General features: G+C 37.2%; 1 protein-coding gene and 2 long non-coding RNA genes across 3 annotated transcripts; all 3 read right to left on the reverse strand.

Moving 5' to 3' along the window:
* Positions 1-370: 370 nt before the first annotated feature.
* LOC134793217 (uncharacterized) lies at positions 371-1,216 on the reverse strand. Its single transcript, XR_010144511.1, has 3 exons — positions 1,111-1,216; positions 740-857; positions 371-478 (listed from the first exon to the last, which is right to left on the reverse strand). It is a non-coding gene; the product is annotated as an uncharacterized LOC134793217 (long non-coding RNA).
* Positions 1,217-14,157: 12,941 nt separating this feature from the next.
* LOC134793218 (procathepsin L-like) lies at positions 14,158-22,710 on the reverse strand. The gene is made up of 10 exons (XM_063764792.1): positions 22,590-22,710; positions 22,052-22,161; positions 21,445-21,556; positions 21,099-21,179; positions 20,507-20,733; positions 20,257-20,389; positions 19,660-19,765; positions 19,407-19,496; positions 18,900-18,994; positions 14,158-14,505 (listed from the first exon to the last, which is right to left on the reverse strand). Exons 2-10 carry the CDS (start codon positions 22,056-22,058, stop codon positions 14,310-14,312), a joined length of 1,047 nt encoding a protein of 348 aa, XP_063620862.1. The 5' UTR covers positions 22,059-22,161; positions 22,590-22,710; the 3' UTR covers positions 14,158-14,309.
* A 1,354-nt stretch (positions 22,711-24,064) lies between these two features.
* LOC134793219 (uncharacterized) lies at positions 24,065-25,037 on the reverse strand. The gene is made up of 3 exons (XR_010144512.1): positions 24,931-25,037; positions 24,494-24,584; positions 24,065-24,174 (listed from the first exon to the last, which is right to left on the reverse strand). It is a non-coding gene; the product is annotated as an uncharacterized LOC134793219 (long non-coding RNA).
* Between the last annotated feature and the right edge of the window lie 969 nt (positions 25,038-26,006).

Below are 26,006 nucleotides of genomic sequence, written 5' to 3' on the forward strand. Positions count from 1 at the left end.
TTTTTCGACTTAAAATACGTGAGTGACCCTTTCTTAATATGTAATATGTCTACGTTTAAAGTATGTTTACCACTTTTGCATGAAGCATAATCTTACAACGACTGCCTTATCAGTGTCGAACTGACATATTCGGTAACGTCTGCCTACATCTAGCTCGCACTAATAAGCCAGCTAGATGCATAGAAAGTAAGTTACGTTCAGTAGCAAATATGTCAGTGTCAAACTGGTGCCGTAGGTATGTACAGCTTTACTAGGTTTTAAACCGTTTCTTTACATGCGAGTGAACGCCCTTCGCTCAAATGCCGCGAAGAAGTGGCACTACATAAACAGCACTTTATTATGTAGTAGGTATTTTAACTTACACTTTTTGTATTCGTTGAACACTTCTCTATTGACGATGGTTTTAAAGTTGAAATAGTCGTAGATCACATGATCTTTAAGAGTGCCATGTGTAGTGTCATTTGACCGCTTTTTGTATCTGAAATAATATATGAGTTAAGGTCAACGCGTATATAATACAATGCCTTTTATTGCACACCTCACATATAGGTATCAATATATGTATACCTAATATATGTAAAAGCGTTTTAATCGTAAGGGTAACATTCCATTTCTGACCGCATCTGCACTACTAGTACGAACGCGTCGGTGTTATTGTCAATTTCTATAGTAAAATGAATGGTAGTGCTGCTGTCGTTGGAAATGGACTGTCACCTTAACCAAAACTATCCAAATTTACCTGACAGGCACCCAAGTTCTGCTTGAGTTGTTATTGTAAGCCCATAATGTATTTTTATCAATTTTCCTGGTTTTTTCAGTGAACTTCACACAACGTATGCCCTTTATAGTTTCGTAACCTGAAAGATTGCACTTTTTTTTTTTTTATTTCATATGGGACTTTTATTCGTCCCAATCGAGGTGAAATTAACGCGTGGCATTAATGGCCTATTAGATGACCATCTGAACGTCACCTATATTTATTTATATTTTATTTTTATTTATTAAACTTTACACATAAGTTAACAGTACACCAAAGCACTTTTGTGGTATATAACATATTATAATATGTATTTATAAGTAAAATTTTAATCACTAGGTATTTATTCTTACCATTTGCATCGAATTCATTAAAATATGGCAACCATTTATAAATTCTAAGTGGTTTATTGCGAGTTCCAATCTCTTTGCGACAAGTAGTTTTGTTTGTTTTATACCAGATCTGAAAATCAATCAATCAATCAATCAATTGAGTTCACGGTTATCGTTGTTTGTTAGTTTGTATGAAAAATAATTAATTTGATAACGAATCCCTTAAAAGGCACACAGTAACGAACCTCATACAACCAGAAACACTTAATGTAAGTACCTAGTACTTATACACATATGAAGACTAAGGAGTATTTCCTAACTACGCTTAATATCGCATTAGGTAGCTTTTCTACCGCTTGCTACTAAGGGCCACTTGCACTATTCAGGGTTAACCGGTTATACCTAGAGTTACCATGGTTATTATACCGGTTAACCCCGGCTTAGCGGGATGGTGCAAGTGATGGCCCTAAGAAAAGCAAATATAGCAATGAGAGATTTTTTGCAAGCGAGTCGAGTGTTTATCTTTAAAAAATTCTAGGTGCCAGTCGGCGATTAAAGGATGACATACGCTAGACCGGGCCTGAGCCGGGCCGGAGCTTCCGGCGCTTCGTTTTCTGTGGAAAGCACCACATGATCACTGATCAACCGTCATAGAAAATGACATGTCGGACGCCGTCCGGTTTAGCGTGAGTCATCCTTAATATTAAGTATCCTATTTATAAACGGGTAAGTCAGTAATTTTTACTTACTAACTCAAATATCTCTTATTCACGTACGTAAGTAAAGTATTTAAAAAAAACAATTTTATACTTGTATTAAGTATAGTTAGTTACATTTTCAACTAAGAACTTATTACTAGGTACCATATAAAACATATTCGATTACCTCGTATCTCATTCCGAAGCCATTTCCGATATAAATTCTTGAGAAATCATCGTTGACATCAAATCTAGTGTAGATGTCAATTGATCGCCTAAAAGTAGCAATAAAAGGTGAATCAAAATAAAAGGGGGCTAACGCAAAATTGTATTGTTATATTGAATTTTTACACATAGTAATCAGAGGAAAATGTTATGAACATTTTCACATCGAAACTAATCTATAAGTATTCCTTTACAAGGGAGAACTCCAGCGAAACCTAAAAGGGTTAAAGTTGGATTGTTATAAAAAACACGAAAACATGTCTATTTTTTTTTCCAGTTGTATATCCGCGTTAGCCTGCATAGCATAGCAGTATATTATCGAACGAGCGAGCGAAGCGAAGCTCTTACATTCGACTTGAAATTTTCGGCTGGCTAGGGGCACGTCCCGGCATTTCAATGTTTTTAAGCTGAACTATCAGAGAACATTTTGATGGACAATAACTTAAGTAAACTTGTTCTAATTTAAATAAAATTGGGTAAAAGTGTAGTTGAGGGTATTATATTTTAGTCATGAAATTGTGAGCAGGCTTGATAACGGGGTTATGGAGCTAGAAGAGCCTAGAACTGAAGGCCCAAAAGCTTCTTGTGAGGGGTCTTGCTGTTCTGGTCAACTCCTTTGCAAGAAAGTATGAGTGACAATAGTGTAGTGTAGTGTAGTAGGTGGAATGTTGTCTGGTCAAATGTGGTGGGTACGCGAGAAAATAGGCGTATCAGCCATCTTGAATTTTCAATTTTTTTATTCAATCGTGTCGAGTATGAAATAGATGTGTATGAATTTACACTACTTTAATATTTTTTGGTGAAAGGCGAGTTCTCAGTTCGGGGCGAACTAACTAGTAGTAAATATAAATGAGGTTACCGAGGAATTTTACCAGTAGGTTTTTTTTATACGCTATTATATTATAAAATAAAGCGCAAAAAATAAAGGTTCTTACCAGTATTTTAAGTGTGACGTAAAACCTGTTGACACAAATCGTTGCGTTCCTTCTAGGCTGTACTCCGTAGGCCATTCAAGGGGTGGTAATTTGTTTATCTTGTCTGTAAAAAGTGTAATAGTTATTTTCACCTCAGCAGCTCGAACAAGGGTACTTTGCTTCTTAAAAACAGTGAGCAAAATGCGATTTTGCTCACTAAGTCATTTTGTCTCACTCAGTGAGCAAAATCGCATTTTGCTCACTGAGTGAGACAAAATGAGTGAGCAAAATCGCATTTTGCTCACTGAGTGAGACAAAATGTCATTCAAGTGATCTTTATAGTCAAATGTCATTTCAACATGCGGGGTCTAATACAAGTTCGATATACTTGGGTTCTATTATCTCTGTCCCTCTAGGTATGTTCTCACTGCTTAGGGTGAACAATTTTGTGTACTACACGAGATCAAAGTTATTTACATCTCGTGCACTTTTGAATCCCTTACTACGCTCAAGATTCTAAATTAGATTCACTCGCTACGCTCGTGAATCTATTATAGAATCTTTCGCTTGCACGGGACTCGAAATAAGCACTCGAAGAAATATCAAACTTTGATCTCTTGTTGTACAAATAACTATTGTACAACAAGAGATCAAAGTTTGATATTTCTTCGAGTGTTTATTTTGAGTCCCGTGCAAGCAAAAGATTCTATAATAAATTCACGAGCGTAGCGAGATGCAAATAACTTTGATCTCATGTAGTACACAAAATTTTTCACCTGAGCAGTGAGAACATACCTATTAGACAACTTGAAAAATGTAATCCTTCTTCGTCACTTACTATGCACTCATGTTTTCTTAAGATATACTAACAATTAAGTTTAATTACCGCAATCGAACACAAAAACAAAACGTAATAATAAATTTCAGTAAAATAATATGGAAATAACGAACATCAACTGACACTAAACAGGGACACCTTGCTGACAGAAATAAAGAACAACATTCCCGAAATATACAACTATCTCTTGCATTGTTATGCTGACCCTACAAATTGATCTACCGTGAAAATGTTTTATCTTCTGAAGTCGGTTGTCAGCAAGGTGATCCTCTCGGGCCGGCAATATTCAGTTTGGCTATTAACCCAATTATTCAAAATTTAAAATCAAAATTTAACGTCTGGTACTTAGACGACGGAACCCTGGGAGGCGACCTCGAATCAGTACTGTCAGATCTCTCAACTATAAAATCAAAATTTGAAACAATTGGTCTAGAATTAAACTATAGCAAGTGTGAACTTTTTATTAACAATACCTCTTTAAATTTTTCGGATATAAAACCAAAATTTAATCTGCTTACACCAAACATCAAAATAATAGACAAAGACTCTCTCTGCCTCCTTGGGTCTCCTATCTTTGAAGAATCCTACTCAAAATTCACATGCGATACTACCTCTAAATTTCAAACTTATGAAAGTCGTCTTCTCGAAATTAGTCCGCATTTCGCTTTAACTATTATCAAATTCTGCCTTTTTGTACCAAAATTAATGTATGTACTTTGCTGCTGCCCTTTTACAAAATTTCTAAATTTATTAACCCCTTTCGACGACTTGATAAAAACTAATTTGGAATCAATTTTGAACCTGCAGTTTAGCGAAGAGTCATGGACCCAGGCATCCCTTCCCATTCGCCACGGTGGATTAGGGATCCGCAAAATTTCAAGTGTTTCTACACCGGCGTTTTTATCTTCCGTTCATAGTTCAGCAACTCTCATAGGTAAAATCCTGAGGGCCTGTCCTCCAAACTATGAGATTACTGGCTTAACGGAGTCTAAAAACGCCTGGTCCATCGCCTGCCCGGGTAAGGATTTTCCCGAAAATCTAAATTCGCAAAGGGCCTGGGACGACATACAATGCAAAATTACTTATGACTATCTTTTAAGCCGCAGTACAGGTTCTGCACGCGCCAGACTGCTAGCAGCCGGTTCCAGGGAGTCCGGCGCCTGGCTGCACGCCTTCCCATCGGTGCATACCGGCACTTTCCTGGAGCCGCACACTGCGCGTTGCGGCCTGCCCGCGACTCGGCGTCCGGGTCTGTGCTCCACATAGGTGCCCCTGCGGCACTGACGTCGACGCCTTCGGACACCACGGGCTCTCCTGCCAAAGGAGCGCCGGCCGCTTCTCTAGACACGCCGCGCTTAACGATATTCTCCGCCGGTCTCTTACCAGCGTCAACGTACCGGCTCTTCTCGAGCCTCCTGGCCCCAATTTCACCACGGCTACAATTGTCAGTGACATATGTCGAGCGACAATTGTCAAGCGACAGGTGACATATTACAATTTTATAAAATATTTTCTATAGAAATACTTACAAACATGACAGGCATTTTGCTACAATTGTATGTATTACAATTATGTTGTGAAACAAAAATTATTTTTCTAGTCGACATATTTGTAGAATTGTCGGTGAATCTTGACAGGAAATGAGTTATATGTCGGAATTTCGTGACAATTGTCGTGTTTCTTGTGACAATTGTCATAAACTTAGCAAGAGAAATATCTGTTTTTTTCCGATATAAGAAAGTTTTCTTTAATAATACAATGATGGTGGCAAACAGGAATACGGCCCGCCCGATGGTAAGCGGTCCCATCCCATGGATGCCTGTGACGTCAGCAACAGTGATGTTTTACAATTGTCGCACCTGTCACCGTGGTAAAATTGGGGCCTGGTATTGTAAGAGACGATGGTAAGAGACCAGACGGAATGTCACTAATTCCGTGGAAGATGGGTCGGGTGCTGGTGTGGGATGCCACCTGTGTGGACACCCTAGCCCCGTCTCATCTCCACGGCACTACTTCAAAAGCCGGCGCGGCAGCAGAGGCGGCCGAAAAATTAAAAAAGACCAAATATAGGGGTCTCGGCCCCGAATACGATTTCGTACCTTTTGGTGTCGAGACCCTTGGCCCGTGGGGTCCGAACGCGTCTACCCTTTTTAAGGATCTATCAAAAAGGATAGCTGACGCCACTGGTGACCGTAGATCTGGCAGCTTCCTCGCACAAAGAATAAGTATTGCGATACAGCGAGGAAATGCTGCCAGCATCTACGGCACCATTCCGCAGGGGGATATTTTGAAATTTTTTATTTTAAGTTTAGTTTTTTTATTTTTAGATTTAGTTTTTAAGTTTTGTAGGTTAGTTATTTAATTATGTTTTTTTTTTCTAGTTATGTATATTAAGTTTGTATGCACTAGTAACTACATTCAATAAAAAATTACTGACACTTCAATTAGCAACTTTTTTTTTGTAAAAAAAAACTTCGTAAGATACGGTCCGAATTGCGGATACGTAAGAAAGAGAGAAAAAGAAAGTCTTACAATAGAATAATTAATTTTGCTTGATAATCTGTGTATTTTTTGAGTTCATTATTTTAATTGTACAATAATATACCTAAAATATTGTGTTTTTATCAGTTTTTATCAAATCCTAAACTTTATTTTTTATTAATTAATTATTAAGAATTCATACTTGTACGTGGTTTGGAACGATGCTTTCTGACGTTTTTGGGGGTCTATTATAAACTATCAATATACCGTTGAATGTGGTTTGAACTTTTTTTTGTCTATTTATTTTTGCTAACACTGTGAAAGGGACAGAGATAATAGAACCCAAGTATTTCGAACTTGTATTAGACCCCGCATGTTGAAATGACATTTGACTATAAAGCTCACTTGAATGTTATTTTGTCTCACTCAGTGAGCAAAATCTCATTTTGCCCACTGTTTTTAAGAAGCAAAGTACCCTTGTTCTAGCTGCTGAGGTGAAAAGGTATTTTACCATTGACGAATTGAAACGCTTTGGGTTGTCTGTAAAATTGGTTGGTTTTCTTTGACATAATGAAAAATAAGAATAAGAACAAGAAACCATTTATTGCCACACAAAAAACAGACAGGTTACAAAAAATAATAAAATATAAAAAATGCCATGTGCGGCAAAAGGAACGGGCTCAGCATACGCTGCGTCAGCCATTTCATAAAGCCGCGTATCCATTAGAGGCAGCCTCGGGTCGAGCGGCTGCCTCGCCCCGAGGCCGCGCAAGTGGAGACGCTTGCTCAACCTGAGGCTCGCCGCGACACGAAGCAAATTCGTGGCTGCGAGCCGAGCCATATTTTGTCGGTTTTTTTACCGTGCTCAAAGGAGCCTCAGTCCGAGCCGTGCATTTGATGGAGACGATCTACGCGTTTTGGCTTAACTGCACACGTTGCGGATCAAGCTGAGGCGATTCGCCTCGAGCTGATCACAACGTGCCTCGAGCCTTTATCTCAGAGCGAGCAGCCTCAAACTGAGGCTGTTTGCTTCAAGTTGAAGCTGCTCGACCCGAGTTTGCCTCTAGTGGATACGCAGCTTTACAAATTGCCTGCGCAGCGCTGATTTTCAGTCCGTCCCCTTCACTGAACCACATTGATATTTACGCGGGTTAAAGGAAATTTAGTAAATAATTTGTTTTATTTTACTTGTTAAGGACTTGTATATAAAGCGTATTTTTAGGGTTCCGTACCGAAAGGGTAAAACGGGACCCTATTACTAAGACTTCGCTGTCCGTCCGTCCGTCCGTCCGTCCGTCTGTCACCAGGCTGTATCTCACGAACCGTGATAGCTAGACAGTTGAAATTTTCACAGATGATGTATTTCTGTTGCCGCTATAACAACAAATACTAAAAACAGAATAAAATAAAGATTTAAATGGGGCTCCCATACAACAAACGTGATTTTTGACCAAAGTTAAGCAACGTCGGGAGTGGTCAGTATTTGGATGGGTGACCGTTTTTTTTTTTTGCTTTTTTTTGTTTTTTTTTTTTGCATTATGGTACGGAACCCTTCGTGCGCGAGTCCGACTCGCACTTGCCCGGTTTTTAGAAGTTACTCAAACTTAAATTAAAGTTTAGTTTTCTTACCATGTTCGCCAGAGACTGTGTACGCCAGGCACAGCAAAAGGGTGACTTTTACAACCATCGCACGTTTGTGAGCAAATGCGCAAAATTTTTAACTTTTATAGGATGTTCTTATCAAAATAAAATTGTTAGTTAAAATAATTTATTATAATGGATAATTTTATAAAATTAATTACGCGTTATCTAAATTAAATACATACAATTTAAATAATATCGGTTGCACTAATTAGATTACATTTTAACTAAACAAGGATACGAGTATGCATTACTCGTATTTTAGATACAAATTTTGCTGTTATGTAACTAGCGAACAAATCAAATTATTCCACCACCGGCCACCGGTGGACTTCGTCACCTTTTCTTTAGTGTCAGGGGTCACCAAATGGCGGACCGCGGTCCGCATCTAGATCTAGACCTGTCTAGACCTCTGTCCTATTTTATTTTTTTGCTTATTTAATAAACTCAATGATAAACGGACCGCGATATTCATTTTATTTTAAGAACCGGACCCCTAAAGAAACTAATACCATTCTATTTCAGTTTGCTGTTATGATTAGTTTTATTCAAAAAAGGGCATCGTGAATCTACAAGCTTCACTTTACCTTCATAAAGGGAAAATATTGTATTTATAAAATAATTCAACATCTACTTGAAAATACGTCTTTTGGCAGACTATGTCCCCAGTCCTCGTACTCAAATGAATGAGATTAATACACAGACCACAGTCATACCACAGAATAAATAATAGTACTACCTTACAGAAAAGAAACAACCTACAAAACCGAAGTTTGACAGCGGTTCAGGGTCGAACCCTTTCTAATATATGGCACTATCCCTTTCGGCTACTTAGGGTTGTCAAAATTCAAGCCATTATCTTATCTGTGATCGTGTACGCCAAGGGACGTCAGGTTGTGTCAAACCTAATAATTGCCCGGAGCAATGCTGAGCCGAACGGAGCCGATAGCAGGAGATCTAAGGTCCACCACCTTGCATTTTGGAGACAAAGCAAACCGCTTGGAACAGGTGTTCCTGGGGGTGATCTGAGCTGATTAAGCCCGGTTGCCAAGAGTTTCCCCCCAGCTGGTGGGCAGGGGAGGGGGGGAAATAGTGACTCCGGCGCGCCTCACTCTAAGCTTTATATCTGCATACATCTCGCAACTATATCAAGTTTGGTGTCTTTTTCGTGTAATTCGAGGATGAAGAATTCATTTCTGTGACTAAATTTTTACTCACCCATACAAAAAAATCGGGTAATTCAAAATTCAAAAAAAAACTTTTAATTTTTTTTTTCGTAAATCCTCTAAAAATTTTAAACTATGAGGATTTGCTCTAGAAAAAAAATACCTGTGAATAGCCCAGTTATCCTACTATACAGAATAGTAAACTTGTCAAACATTTTTTTTCATAACTCTGTTAAAAAAAAATGTTTTGTGTCGCGCGGCGTACCTGCATTGTAAGAGCGGTATGCAGCGTTTAGGATCTTTAAAGTATGTTTAGATGATTTCTGATAAGTTGTTATTCTTCTGGTTGTAGATTACATTAATAAATTACTTCTGGACGTGATATATATACAAATATAAATTAAATATATAAATAAAGATGTTGGGAAAACTTTCGCCAACAGAGTTAAGTATTATAAATGTGATAAAATTAACATTATTATTTGTATGTCTTTTCCATATCTCGGGACCATGGGGTCCCGGACCTTTGGGAGGCGTACGTGGGGCCGAAGCCAACAGCGCAAAGGCCCTTTAAGGCACTTTAATCTAAAAGCAAGGGATACATGTGGTGGATACTATCCCCGAACGCACAATGTGATACATCCGGAGATGGTCCCCGCCAGGTGCAAAGACTATTGCAGTGCAGCACTTTTGTGCTGCGATGGGAACTAAGGTCATGGGCTATAGATTTGAAAGTTGGATGGACTGGATAATGGGCTATGGGAGAGACTAGCGGACATCTGCCGTGACAATCAGTCTCAAAATTGTAAATGACAGGTGGTGACTCGCCAACTCATTGAGTGGGCCCCGCAATGGCCGCACGCACAGTGTGACAACAGGGCAACACTTTGGAGTGGCTGTGAGGTTGTCGAGAGGTGAGTCTGCGGTAGCCAGATCCCGGTAATCCGTTCAGCAGGCCGCCGGCGTTATGACATTTTACACTTCCAACCTGGAGCATAGGTCCCGCTTTTGCTTCTCCATTCTGGCCGGCCAATCAAGGCAAGCACAGAGGCGAGGGCCAGATGACAGGGCCCTCTGGAATAGGGGTCCGCGGTGTCGCCACTCACCGTCAGCTCGCCACAAGCTGCCCCCGCGGGACATTATTATTATTATTGTGGTGTTGTGGGCCTTTGAGTGTCGCATTGACCAGCATTGATCTATTGTGACGGCCCTTTAAGTTCATTACTAATGCCCGTTGCATCCGGAAAGTTCCAATTTCTTTGGGCCGTAATGTTTTGTACCTCATAGGGTTGCACTACGTGTCGCCCTAGGTAGGTACTTCTTGTTGACATTAGTAGTCCACAAGAACAGAGAATGTGCATTGCAGTCTCCTCTGACTCCTGACAGAACCTGCATGTTGCATCTTGTTTCTTGCCAATTTGAAACATATGTTTGTTCAACTTGCAGTGTCCAGTCAGCATTCTGGTCACCGCGCAGGTTTTGTGCCTTTTGAGTCTTAAAAGCTCCTTAGCAGTTTTGCTGTTGAACCCTTTGATCAGAGCTTTCGAGTGTTCTTGTCCTTTAACGAACTTCCACCAATCGATTGCTCTCGTTTTTTCTAAGTTGCTGAGCAGAGAATATGCATCACGTTTTGTGCTTCAACAGAAGGGTTCTGGGCCGACCAGTGGTGTGTCTGCGCCCTTTCTAGCAAGTTCGTCCGCTTCTTAGTTTCCGTTAATGTCGGAGTGCCCTGGTACCCATCTAAGTGTAACTTTGTTGGAGTAAGCCAGTGCATTTAGGTTTGTTTTACAGTTCTGGACTAGTTTTGAGTTTGACTCAAGGGATTCTAGTGCCAGCGGAGCAGCCTGGCTCTCTGAGTTGATGTAGATATGCTGGTGTCTTAGGTTTCTATCCAGGTTGATCTCCGCACATTTGTTGATGGCGAAGACTTCTGCCTGGAAGATTGAGGCCAGTGTGCCCATGCTGACGCTAGCTCTGAGCTTAGATCTCTCACCATAGATCCCACATCCTACATCATTGCCTTTCTTGGAACCATCTGTATATCAGATGTGGCTTCCCTCTTCGACGTACATTTGGTTGTTGACCCATTTGTCTCTAGGAGGTATTTCTACTGTGTACAGTTTGGTGAGATGACATTTGGTGTGCGTGTCATCAGTGGGCATGCTAGGGGTTCTATTCGCGAAAACCCAGGCCTTTAGATTGGTTAATGCCTGAGAGCGCCATTTTTGCCTGTTTAGCGTGCATATTCTGTAGACGCACTGCTTGGCCTCCTTTTGCACCTGCAAGTGGAGTGGTATGATGTCCAGCAGTGCATCTAGGGCCGCTCCCGGTGTCGAGGAGTAGGCGCCTGTTACTGTTAAACAAGCCGTGCGTTGCAGGCTGTTTAGAGTGTCTATTGCTGTCTTTTGGCTGGTTTTGTTACACCAGACTGCGGAGGCGTAGGTGACAATTGGCCTCACTACCGCTGTGTATAACCACATAGCAATTTGGGTCTTAAGCCCCATCTTGCTCCTGCCATTCGACAGCATGACCACATGGCCATTTTCGCTTTTTGTATAATGTTTCTCAGGTGAGGGCTCCAAATTAACTTTTGGTCGAAGGTGACCCCTAGATACTTGACCTCTGCCGAGAACGGTATTATTTGTCCATTAAGTCTTGGTTTTGTGAGTTTATCGAGCTTCCGTTTCCTTGTGAATGGTTAAATGGCTATTACAGTCTTGCTCGGATTAATGGACAAGTCATTTTCTCTACACCATTTGAATATTGTGTTTAGAGCTCCTTGCATTAGGTTGGATATTGTGTTGAGGCAAGGGCCTTTGACGATGACTACAAGGTCGTCGGCATATCCTTGTGTATCAAAGTCTTGGCCTGACATGATTGTAAGAAGTTGGTCCACTGCTAGGGTCCATAATAGTGGGGATAAAACGCCTCCTTGTAGGCACCCTTTAGTGGTATAAAATTCATGCTCTATATATAGTATTGATGGTCAGAGTGGCTACTCTGTTCGAGAGCATGCTATGTACCCATCTGGTGGTTTCGTCTACTCCCTCTAATTTCATACCAATGAGTATGGTCTTTGTGCGTATTGTCGAAAGCACCTTCAACATCAAGGAACGCACATAGAGCGGTTTGCTTTTCCTCTAGGGTTTTCTGCACCTTGTCAACCTGGTTGAAAATTATTTCGGCGACACGGCGGTTTTCAGTTGTGTCGCATGTTCCGGTGTAGGATTTGGTCTATGTTTGGGGACAGATTATAGCCCCTCAGCAACAGCCACCATGCCCTGCTGACTGGGGCTGGTCCAAACAACATGGTTATTGGGAGCCCATATGGACAAGCCTACCTGCGGCGGCTGCTGCTTGTTTAGAGCTTAATCGTTGCCGCTGCAAAACAAAATGCCTAAGGAGGTGCAACTGCGTTAAAAAAACCTAAAATGCACAGTCCCATGGGCATGTAATGGCAATTACGAACAATATATATCTTATTTTAACCCGCATTTTTTGTCAAACATCTCCTATGTTAATTTTATCACATTTATAATACTTAACTCTATTAGGGAAAGTTTTCCCAACATCTTTATTTATATATTTAATTTATATATGTATATATATATCACGTCCAGAAGTCATTTATTAATGTAATCTACCACCAGAAGAATAACAACTTATCAGAAATCATCTAAACATACTTAAAAATCCTAAACGTTGCATACCGCTCTTACAATGCAGGTACGCCGCGCGACACAAAACATTTTTTTTAACAGAGTTATGAAAAAAAATGTTTGACAAGTTTACTATTCTGTATAGTAGGATAACTGGGCTATTCACAGGTATTTTTTTTCTAGAGCAAATCCTCATAGTATACATTTTGTAGAGAATTTTGGAAAAAAAAATCAAAAGATTTTTTTTGGAATTTTGAATTTTTCGAATTTTTTGTATGGGTGAGTGAAAATTTAATCACAGAAATGAATTCTAAATCCTCGAATTATACGAAAATGACACCAAACTTGATATATTTGCGAGATGTATGCAGATATTAAGCTTAGAGTGAGGCGCGCTGGAGGCACTTTTCTCCCCCCTCCCCTGCCCACCTGCTGGGGGGAACCTCTTGGCAACCGGGCTTAATCAGCTCAGGTCACCCCCAGGAACACCTGTTCCAAGCGTTTGCTTTGTCTCCAAAATGCAAGGTCCCCTTAGAAAACGGGACCTTAGATCTCCTGCTACGAGTTTGCCCGAAGGGAGGAGTTTCGCACCCCTGGTCATGCATAGAATGGGAAATCAAACTACCTCCATTTCGACAATTGACGATGATGTTTATCAATCAGATAGACAGGATATAATCCTTTTACCCCCTTATTCATAAACGAGCTACAAGCCACAATTAGCTAATAATCGTTTGTCTTTATCTGTCATTTTAATTATGTATTTGTAAGAAAGGGATAAAATATAATTGAACTAAATCAGGCCCTTAAAGTTTTATGAATAAGGGGTTACTAAGTGTTTATAATCGATTGTTCCGTAAATATAAAAGATATCAAAAAATGTTTAATTAATATCGAAAGCACGTCCAATGTGTTAAATCGCACCAACTACTTTTTTTTATATAAAATTAGAAATATCCAAAATATTACTGTTAAACAATTGAATGTCAATCTATGACATAACAAGGAAGTCACTTAGAGACATTTTAAACAAAAAAATGTAATTACGTCGTCATAAATAAATGTAATTAATTATTTTATAGAAAAATTGTTTTATTACATTACTACTGATTAATCATGTAACAATATGCATATCATCATTCTATCTCTTACTGTAGATAAATTAAACCACTTAACAAACGTCGTACCTAATAAATGAATGGGGCGTTTTAATTTAATATTTTGGATATTTCTAGTTTTATTAAAAATATTGTAGTTTACTTACTGGGTAACATAATGTACTTTCGACGTTTGTTTAAAGCTTTTTGATATCTGTTATATTTACGGAATATTCAAAATAAACACTAACGATTACACCCTGTATATCTTTCTTAGTTGGGATATTAGGGATAATATTAAAAGGGTTTATTTATAGAAATATCCGAGATTAAAAAAAAAAACTAACTATAAAATGCTATAGGTAATAAGTAAGTATATTTTCATTTGCTTAACCTAGTTACATTCCACGTGTATTAAATATGATAATATTATATTCTAAGCAAGTTCGTCAAGCACATAGCCAAGTTTCGTCGTTAGATTATGTTTATGTATGACTTTTTTTATGCAATAGCATAAGTAGCTTCATTCATTACGCCGCAGTTATTATCTCTAGCAGATATGTAGACATAACCGTCGATACCCCAGTATGGACTGTTGGACTCTTTGAGGATCCAGAACGTATCGCCGTCTCTTTCACCATAACCAACTAGGGTCATGGGGATCTTTTCTTCTTCATCATCTTCGTCGGATGCGTCACTGAAAAAAAATGAAACATTCTAAATTTATTTATTTCAAGAAATTAGCATTCCAAGATTAGTAGTCTAACAAGAAGCTCAGCATGTAACGTGAACGACAGATAGACGGACATGGCAAATCTGTAAGGGTTCCTAGTTGACGAGGGAACCCTAAAAAGGCAGCTTGAGCCCCGACCTAGACTAGTCTATGATTCATCGTTCGCATCAAGCCACAACCATTTTTAACGATTTCATTGGTGCAAAAAATTTTAAATAATGAAAAATATATCAAGACCTTTTCCATGAGTGGGTAGTTCTACAGAAGTTCTACAGAAATCTGTATAACCCGTGTAGAAAGTGTATAACCCGTGCCAAAGTTCCATACAACCACAACTGTTCAGCGGAACCAGAGGGCCTACCGCGAACCACGTTCGACGTGTTACCTCCCTGTCACACTTTTACGTGCGAGTTTACAAGTGCGACAGAGAGGCAACACGTCGAACGTGGTTCGCGATAGGGCCTCAGGAGAATGAGATTGCTGTAGCCTCCTAAGGCTCAGCCATACAAATCTAAAACCCAAAATTTGCCACTGAAATTTGAACCTATAGTGCAGGGAAGAGAGTTTATTTAATTTGTTTAAAATTTTAACGAAACAAAAGAAATGCAACTCTGTTCCAATTTAATATGGTTTAAATTTCATCGAAGTGAAAAATTACTATAGGTAGGACCTTGGGCCTTAGAAGGGTAGAATGAGCCAGCAGTTCAAATTCAGTCGTAAGTTACCGTAAAATGGGGTGAGTAGGGTCAAAACTGAAATTCAAACCTCGATAACATTTTATTTTTACATATGAAAACTGAATGGTGTATATAATAAGTGTTCCGGACGTTTGTATTTTAGTTTTTATTTTATTTTGGGTAGTTCCATTTCATAACTTTGACTATAAAGAGGAAAACCCACCTCACCCCGTAGTGCCTCATATTTGGGGTGAGAGGGGTTTTCGATACAAAGGTGATTTTGGAAGATTGTTGCATCGATTTTTTTTTATTATGCGTATTACTATAGCTCCATTTAAAATTGGAATACATTATTTTTGTAGCAGTAGCCTTAAAATCCCTTCTCACCCCCCTCTCAAACCTTCTCTCCCCATTCATAACCCACCTCTCCCCGCGAAACCTACTCACCCCGTTTTACGGTACGTAAGTATACACCCAACTAGCAAATCTATGTGCTATAAAAGTTGAGAGCACGTTTTTATTTTCGCTTTTTGGTGCTATAAACGGTGTAAAAACAGTCGAGTAAAAGTCCTGTAAGCGTTTACTCAACGCGAAAAGGCGCACTTATACAGACTAAAAGTGTTATAAAAATCGAGTAAGCGCTGTATAAGAAGCAAATCGATGCTGTAAGAGTTGAGTAAAAGTGGATAAAAGCACTTCTAGTGTTTTAATAGCAACGATAGTGCTTTTACTCGACTATTTGTTCTATAAACATTAGCAATTTACTATTACTCAGTAAAAGTGTTCTATAAAAGCAGCCGCACTGCTTTTTCTCAGCAAAAATGTTTCGTAAAGGTAGCCGGATTGCTTTTACTCGGCATTTTAAATGTGTAAGAGTGCAGTAAATGCTTTTATTCAACTAATATGTGCTAAAAACGATCTCAGGTAAGCGATTATATTTCAATTATTTGATTAAGTTTGAGGCCTAATCGTCTTCGCGTGTCTACTAAAACAAAAAGGTACTTAAGTGTTTTTTACTGCTGTCATCCATGACATTTATTTTTACCGTGATTGTCTACATAAGTATTTACTGTCTGTAAGTACACGTAATACAGTAAAACCCAGCGCGAAAAATACTTTATTGATAAAACCAAAGGCACTGGTTCATATATATTCATGGGCCGCCTATTTTCTTAAATTTCAATAAAAAAATATTAATAAAAATAAGTAAAAATTTGCTTACACGATCTAGTTTCTGTTATATCTCATTAATTCGACTATAAGTCGAGTAACTGCGTTTACTGCTACACTTATAGCACATGATGTCGCCATGTTTATGGATTTATAGTCCGATGGCCGACTGCATGAAACCCTACCTGATAAAAAAATTGAAAAATCCTACTCTGTAGGGGTAGCTGACTTTTCAACCGACGAAAAAAAAAACGGAGGAGGTTCTCAAGTCGACGCGTATATTTTTTTTTTTTTATGTATGACCACGCATAACTTTTTACAGAGATGTTCGATTTTGATAATTATTTTTTTATTGGAAAGGGTATACCCCGAAGTTGGTCCCATATAAATTTGGAAAAAAAAATCCAACCTTAAGGGTAGGAAAATAGGGGATGATTGTTTTTTTCACTCACCGATTGTAACGTATGACCACGCATAACCTTTTACAGAGTAGTCGTAATAATAATAAAAATTTGGAAAAAATCCTACCCTAAGGGTGGGAAAATAGGGGTAATTTATTTATATTACAGAACAAAATAATAGTTAAAGTAGGATTATTAATATAACAGTTAATAGCTAAACCAAGGTAGGTAGCTATTTTAAAAGTAATCAAACATTAAGCATGTAATAATTTGTATAAATTATAGCCACAGAAAATTATAAAATAAAAACTTTTTAACAAAAAAAATAACCGCCGAAAAAAAACTAAAACGAAATAAAATAAAAAAACCGGCACTAACACGAAACGAGTCCCCCAACAAAAACAATAGCACACTGAAAAGAAAAAAATAATTATTTTGTCTTCAATAACGCAAGTGAATACCTATGAACTATGTATATACATACTTCTGAAATCAATCACACAAATCTGCGTATTTATATATTTACAATCTGTTATTTTTGGAGTCGGTGCCAGCCTCAAACAAACTTGAGCACCTTAATAGTGAAGCACCTGCACCGACTCCAAAAATAACAGATTGTAAATATATAAATACGCAGATTTGTGTGATTGATTTCAGAAGTATGTATATACATAGTTCATAGGTATTCACTTGCGTTATTGAAGACAAAATAATTATTTTTTTCTTTTCAGTGTGCTATTGTTTTTGTTGGGGGACTCGTTTCGTGTTAGTGCCGGTTTTTTTATTTTATTTCGTTTTAGCAGCTTCAACTGCTCTTGGTTGGCCGTGGCTTAACTTGGCAAATTTTGCGCAAATGGCAAAAAAGTGGTACAAATATTCATCAAAAAAACAAAAGTGGTCAGCTACATCCTGTGTTGGCAGGTTCCTGTGTCCGACCGAATTTGTGGTACCAAGTGAGCTACAATTTACCTCATCGAAAAATAGAATGTCACTTGTATGGTAGGATAGCTGCCATTGACTTTTTTTTTAATGCGGACGGACTGAAAACGCTGTCAGGCTAAGGTGAGGCCGACCAAGACATATGTCAACAAATTTAATGTAGGTATTACAATCAGTTGTTTTGATTCTATTTTTCGATGAGGTAAATTGTAGCTGTCACGTGGTACCACAAATTCGGTCGGACACAAGAACCTGCCAACACAGGATGTAGCTGACCAGTTTTGTTTTGCTGTCCTCAAAGGCAGCTATCCTACCATGCAAGTTTCATTCTATTATACGATGGGGTTTTTTTTATGAATTTTTGTGCCACTATTTTGCCATTAGCGCAAAATTTTCCAAATTAAGCCGCGGCCGACCAAGAACAGTTGATGCTACTAAAAGTCAGCTACCCCTACAGAGTAGGATTATTCTATTTTTTTGTCAGGTAGGGTTTCATGCAGTTGGCCACCGGACTATATTGAAACGTCAACATGGCTGACTTGTGCTGTTAATGTAGTTCAAAACTCTTTAAAAGTACTCTAAGCTGAATACATTTTGAATAAAACCTGTAAATACACTTCAGCTCCTATAACAGCGGTTTGAACCCCATTACCCGAATTATGATATAAGCGCGCTGTTACAGCAGCATTGTTGCCAAATGGTTATTTGATTGCTTTTAATAGGCTTTTATAGCAACAGAGAAGAGAGTTAAGTAACAGTTGTATTAAAGCGCCTTATTCAGACAATTAGCTAATCTATAGCTGTTATATGATTTTAATAGAACAATTATGCTGAATAAAAGTGATTTAGTAGCGCTAACTCAGCATTTATTAAAAGGTGGAATAAAAGTGCTAAAAGATGTGTGTGAAGTGCTATAAACGTTTATACGACATGATTATAGCACTAATTAGCGAAAATTGCTAAATAGTCGAGTTAACCGCTATTATACGATATATTGGTGCTTCAACAACCGTAACTCGGCTGTTATACGATTACAGGCTGAGTAAATCAATTCTTATACGACTATTTTGCTAGTTGGGGCAATATTTATCTGCTACCTAGGAATTTTGCTTGCTAATTTTTTGAGTGAAAGTATAAGATGAAAGTAAATGAACTTCTGGAGTATATTTACCACGACTCGTCGTAAAGAATGCCTCCATCATACATCATTAGGCCGTAGCCTCCGTTTACATTTACAGCTATAGGCCCGTGGTTGATCAAAGCGATCTGTAACAATTATTAGAACAATACAGTAAACAATAACAACAATGCCCAAACACAACACGCAATGCCTTATTATTCGCCGTAAACATTAAAGGCATACCAATGCCTTTAATGTTTACGGTGAATAGGCACATCGATTCATGATTATGTTAATATTTCCTATTTTCAGAGTTCGGATTCAAAGGAGCCTTATTGAAGAAGTACCCTCTACCTTAAGAAAAGCCACTACCTAAATATGACTGCTGTATTCGTGTTCGCATATAAGGCAAATTGTCAAACAAATAGTTACAGGCCCTGAGACAGGCTACCACTTTTTCTTAGAGTTTTTTATTCAAGTTACCATCCAGCATATGATTTAGTTAGTCTCTGTGAATAGTGTGAATGCTAAAAATATAAATAGAATAAAATAAGATACCTTGAGAGCGTCGACACTGTTCGGGATGACATTCGTGTATCCTTTGATTTTGAAGGTCTTCGTCATATTTTGCAACTTACAAAATCCATTCTGAAACAAAGAAAATAAATTAAAAGCGTAGTAAAGCACAAAAAAATCAAAGCCGAGTGCCGGTTTCCTTAAATTAGCGTACCTTACCAGTGTTGCCAACTTGGCATAAAATATGCCAGATCTGATCTGATCTGAAACTGAATGAAACTGTATGAATAGGTACCTTGTTAGTGTACTGGCCATATTCCTGTTGTAAGGGTAATCCATGCTTCATTATCCACTCGTAAGATTTCATAGGACTTCCACCCTTACAACCTTTATTTCCGTATCTGTGGAATTAGAAAACAATCTATTTTATGAACAAAATATATTGTTTGTATAACGTTAATAATTTACTAACAAACCTAGATTTAGTTGTTTGCATCTAACTAATGGTCAATCGTAGTGTCTCCGCGAATCTTTACTTAGATCTTTTATTGCCGGTCTACTAATTATATCGGCACTATTTTGAAAAAAAAAACTCGTATCTTGTTCCGTCAATCGAAAGAAAAATGTGGTAAGTAGGTACCTATCTATGGGATGCACACAGAGTTACTACTTTTCGACTTTGAGTAGCAGTGTGAGATACGAGATTTTTCGTGTGAAAGTAGTGACGATATGTGGCTCGGCCCGTGCCCACGGACAAACTCGTAATTTACTGTACTTGTACGTGAGAGTGAACCTAGTTAAGCAATAAAATTTGTATTCAAAAGATCTGGATCACTTAGTGCAAAGAGCTTTATTATAATAAATGAAAAATGTAGAATTTAAATTAAATTACCCCCAGGAGCAATCTACGAGAGCTTGTTCACTTAGTTTCATCCAAGTACCTCCGTTGCTCCGAGCCAGGGACCCTTCCACGACAGCCGTAACAGCAAAGGCCCAATCAGACTCACATCCTTCATTTAACGCATCTGGAATTCATTCGTCTTTATAGGGTTATAGATGGGTTATAGCATATATGTGACAACGCTAACTTTGAGTGTATTTGATGTAATTTCTCTTGATCTGTAGTTCATTCAGGAACTTACCCGAAACAGGACCTACAAGGCCCTCCACCCTCAAATCGTATTCCTTAGGAACAGTGTTTGCTATTTTTTTTATTTCCTCTTCTGAATAAGGAAAAGGTATCCTTCCAGTTTTAGGCTTGTCACTTTTCGGACTTCTGTACTTCGAAAGTTCTTCGTCAATACGGTCGGATAGTTTATTTAGTGCTAGTTTATAGCCCAGATTTTTATTATTTGAACTAGTTACTAATCTGGAAAGGAAGTTTAGCATAAGTTTAGTTTAAAGAGATAATAGTATGAAATTATAAAGTACATTTTGCAAAAGCCCAACGAAAGTGTCAGAAATAACTATATAATATACTATTATTATTTACATATGATAAAATCTATATACGTTACGTTTTCAACCAAAAGGTACCACATTGTCGGTTGTCGATAAGGTTGATATCAAATTGAAGCTATATGGAAATAGCACCTTATTGACAACCGACAATAGGTAGGTAAGTACCCTTTTGGTCGAAAATGGCACATATCTACATATTTGGTTCATCAAAAGTCACTTCTACAATATACCGACTTACGAGTAAAATAGTAGTAGTTTAAAATGTTTCGTTACCTCCAACTTTTGTAGAAATTACGTTTTCTCATTTCACGTTCTTCCTTATTCGCATATTGTTTTCCAAACTGCCGTATATACCTAGGAAATTCAAGAATATAATATAATAAATTAACATGCATCGATCGTTTATTGCATATAATATAACAATACGACTACAAAACTATGAAAGTGTTGATTATGTACAAAAATGTAATTCAAGTCAATGTACTCCATTATTCAGTCGTTGTTCTGTAGGTAAAATATTTTCACTTAAGCATTGTATGTGTAAACTGCAAGTAACTGTTAGTATTTAGTATCTAGGTTAAGTATATTACATAAAAACATATACAAAAATAGTCCTTACGTAGAAAATGCATCATCAAATTCCTTAATTTCTTCGGCATTTAAATTCAGGAGATAGTTATCATTGGATTTACTTGCAGCTTTTTTATCATTTTTGCTGGTTGTGCAATTATCTGTAAAATAAACGATACTCGTACAAGTTGTCCGTACCACACCGGTAGATTAAAGAAAACATTAATTTGTGGATATTAAAATACACAAGTCTTAGTAACTAATGAAAAAAAAAATATTTGTTGTAGGCTCGATAAATACATACATGCGACTAAAGGTAACATTCAATTTCTGACCGTAGCTGCACTACTGCTCCGATACGTCGATGTTATTGTCAATTTCCATAGTAAAATGAATGATAAGACAATGAATGACAGTAACGTCCCAACAGTAGTGCAGCTGTCGTTGGAAATGGACTGTCACCTTTATGCGGCAAGCAGTGCCGTGCAGCAAATAGGCTTGTATGTATATGTACATCCAGAAGCGATAATGCATTGGCCGTCTCAACCACTCTTGATACAGCGTTGCAACAATCATCCGTCAGGGATGCAGTGGCCAATTGGCCATTGATGAGGTAAATACGAATGTTATTAATGTTCTAATTTACGTCAACTTACAGGTCATTTTAAAAACATCTAAATCAATGTCTTCGTTAAAGTTATAAAAATCCCAAATCTCGTAATTGTTTAAATATCCGTGCCAATCATCAACCTCCTTGGTTTTGTATCTAAAATCATATAGAAGAATAACAATCATTAGAATTTTAAATATCCCTGCAGTGCTTTTAACATCTTGAAGACTGAATTTCATGCCAGCATATAAATTGAACTCCGTTTAATTGACAAAAAGTCAAAGTGCTATGTATACACACCTTCTTGAGCTTACCATGGGGCTTAGTCAATTTGTGTATAAATGGTCTATAATATTTATGTATTTATTATTTATGTAGTAGTATCCCCTTTGTTTTTGTTTGTTTTAAGACGCAATGAAACAAAAGAAATACTACTTTATTTGTTTCATGAAAGGTTCAAATTACATTGCAACGAATATGTACATTTTAATGTCCATTTAAACTCACGAGGTTAAAGTAGGAGGATATCTAGAATCTAGTTTAAAGTAAATTCATCAATTGTAAGGTAGGTAAGGAATTTTCACCTTACGGGAATCCAATAGTCGGTGTTGTTTTCAAAGTAGGCCCATAATGTCTTCTCAACTTGTGGTCTCGTTTCCCCTGCATTTGTGAATATAACGCAATCGATGCCTCTTATATTTTCAATACCTTGTAAATTAAAAAACAGATGATAAAAACACGAATATTCATTATATAGGGTAACTGCTATAGTTATTGGCCCCTACATAGCAATTGGCCACTCTTAACCCTTTACCGCATATGGGTCCAAATTTGGAACGTAATGATATTATCCTCGTGGGTTGATATAAGCGTCATCTGTTTTACTGAACTTATAAGAGGTAGAAACTATGAATATTACTGAACGTTTTCTGTACTCGATACAGCTTCTAACTAGTTTGTGGTCCATATGACGTTATCATTTCCACCGACGTCCGGCAATTTTACTTGCAAGTGTGACTGACTACTTTGTAATTAGCTTTTCGCTGTTATGTTTAGTGCAATGAATAAATTTCCAGCGTTGAGTATTAGAAAAATATATGTCGCGAGATTTTACGGTAAAACATGTAAGCATTTATATTCAAATTACTATGTATGATGTCGTGAAAGTTTGTTCCCGAAATGGAACACTATGCGTTACAAGCTAGAAGGATTGGACTAATATGGAACATTATGCATTAGTGATTTTTTATCTGTTTTCCAAATATGGAACCTTATGCACTCAGGCAAGCTACTTCTTTATTTTATTTTTATTAAGTTGGGTACGTTAGCCGCATTGTTAAAAATCTGTAGATAACGGGTGACAGCTGGTAGCTACAGACAACCAATAACGATCAAATTATTTTACTATGTCAATGACAAACAAGCATACGTTCCGTATGGTGCTACCATAGCCTATAAGTATAAAAATAACAAATAGTTTTTGAAAATGTAAGTGTTTTTTTTTTAAACTTATGCAAGTGAACTGTATGCAATATATGTATGGATACATATATTGCATATAGTTCCAAATTTGACCCGTTTAATAATCGGGCTCTGGTTAGCCACTAATACATAAAGTTCCAAATTTGGAACAAATTGTTATTTACTATTATTTTTAATTGGGTCGAATATAGATTTTTTTCACAATTTTTTTTATGTTACATTTATAGTGTTTTATTACATATATTTAATTCGGGGAGAATAAAAAATCCATGCGGTAAAGGGTTAACAATAAGACTTCTATTGGCTTATTTCTTTCTGATTTGTTAGAAGTGGCCAATTACTATGAAGTGGTCAATAACTATAGCCGTCACCCTATCTTAAATAATATTATTAACGTCGCGCCGCACACCTCACACGCCGTTTTGTTGTCTAAATAGTGTTTAGAATTTTATGAAATTCACACAATGTATTTGTAATACAGGCGTCTTAACCTGAATCTAATTTTAAATAAATAAATAAATAAATAATGCATTCAAGGCAAAAAAAGTTAACGTGAAAAAAGTTCCTCCAACCTTGCTCACTGAGATCACGTATTGCGGGTAAAAAGTCTTCTGGTCTAACAATCATTGGCTTGTCCTTAGTACACACCATCTTGTTTGTCTCTTCCTCTGTTGTCTCGGGATGAATCTGTGTAGGTAGAAAGGAATAAACTACACATTAAAACTTAAGTTTTCTTGATTCTTGTACAATACAATTTATAAGGTAGTTTCAAATTAACTTGAGATTTTAGACACTTTTTATACATCCTTATGCAAAGGGCTCCTTTGCATCTGGAGGGGCGCGGGGCCAATCTTGTGAATAGTTTTTGTGTTTGTTAGTTGTTACAGTAGGTTAAGATTTGTGTAAGTAATTTTGTAAGATTTTTGAATTGTATATTTTGAAATGATATAATATATCCTGTTAATGAAGGGGTTCTTGACGTAAACTCTATTAATATGATTTGTACCTCGTATTTTCCTCTGCCCTTTCTCGTGCCTATGGATATTTTAATTACCGCCCCATTATTGGCTTCCAAGCGCGAATTCGTAGATGATCTCCTGTTAATAAATTTTATATCAAAAATGCTTATTTAAACATCAACGAACGCCCTAAAAATATAATATTTAAAAGTTTCGCGTTTTTAAAACCTATTAACTCACATTTCGTCGGGTGACAACCAAAAGTCACTAACTAACACCATTAAAATTATTGGACGATAAACCGTGATACAAGTGTAATAAAGTGCATTGTTACTTTATCATTTGTTGATAGTACTTAGTGACTTTTGCTTGTCACCCGACGATTTATAGACGTGTCTAACGCGCCCAAGCACACGCGCGCGGGGTTTCTCGTTAGACCCGTCAATACAAAAATATTTATAATTTATAAAAATGATAGTCTTACCAGTATTTAAAGTTTTCGATTAAACCAGATGACATGTAATATTTTGTGGCTTCGACAGTGTACGTAGACGGCCATTTCAGAAGAGAATAGACTTCATCTATTTTTACTGCAAAATTTACCAATTTAATTAATAGGGGATATTACTGCAATGTTCTGCCGCCAGAGTGCAGCAGTAGTACTCTAGTAAATTCATAGACTAACTTATACATACTGTGCCTTAAACTGTTTTTTGACAAGTTTTCACAGACAATAAAATATGACATTGATGCATCAAGGCGGGTTGTTAACAAGGGCCTACCGGTAAACGCGAAAATCTAATCTTTGTTTACTGTACGTGTACTAGGTACGCCACCTACGTAGAGCTTTGCCTAATAAATATTCCCTATTACATTTATAGTTTATAAGTTTTGAAGTAATATAATATACTTGTACTTGTACTTAATTTTATTTAGGTAATTGGAAAGTGTATTTTATTAGCGTATAGAGATGTTTGAGCTACACAACTTACCCGTAGATCCGTAAATTAATTACAAAAAAAAAGTTCTTTGTTTACTTTTCTAATACGAGTCACATGCAAAAATCTTGTTTCTTTCACATTGTGTAGTATACTTACATCTAAAAAACACTTTTAAAACTGATAAATAATTATAGTTCATTTAGCAATACTTATGTTTTTAAAATTGCAATATTAAAGAAGAGTCAACTTCAATATAAGTAGGTATATGATTATTATTTTTTACTTCTTTCTGGTTTGAATTGTTCTTACTGTATTATGAAGTATAAAAAAACACACTATCGTATGTAAATGTGGGTATATTACTTTTATTGATTAATTTACTTGATTAATTAATAATAAACAAAGACGTTCAAAATTACCAAGTGTTACTTTTCTTTAAAACCTAACTAGAGAGGTTTTTATAACGATTACTTTATCTCAAGTATGAAAACTTTTAATGCATTTTGCAGCCGGCTCGAAGTACGCGCTACATTCGAAACCGATAACACGCATTCTCCTCTTTGTAGCAAAAAACGGCTACTAGCGGGTCACTATCACTGGATGGGTTCTCTTGCTAAAT

Source organism: Cydia splendana, chromosome 8, assembly GCF_910591565.1.
Source record: "Cydia splendana chromosome 8, ilCydSple1.2, whole genome shotgun sequence".
Lineage (NCBI taxonomy): Eukaryota > Metazoa > Arthropoda > Insecta > Lepidoptera > Tortricidae > Cydia > Cydia splendana.

Bases quoted from the DNA above. Each gene is read 5' to 3' on its own strand.
- LOC134793218 (XM_063764792.1), bottom strand. The intron at 21,180-21,444 runs GTAAGGACTATT...TGAATTTCCTAG, and splicing joins TTTGATGATGCATTTTCTAC to GTATATACGGCAGTTTGGAA. The intron at 14,506-18,899 runs GTAAATATACTC...ATTTTTTTTCAG, and splicing joins ATTCTTTACGACGAGTCGTG to TGACGCATCCGACGAAGATG.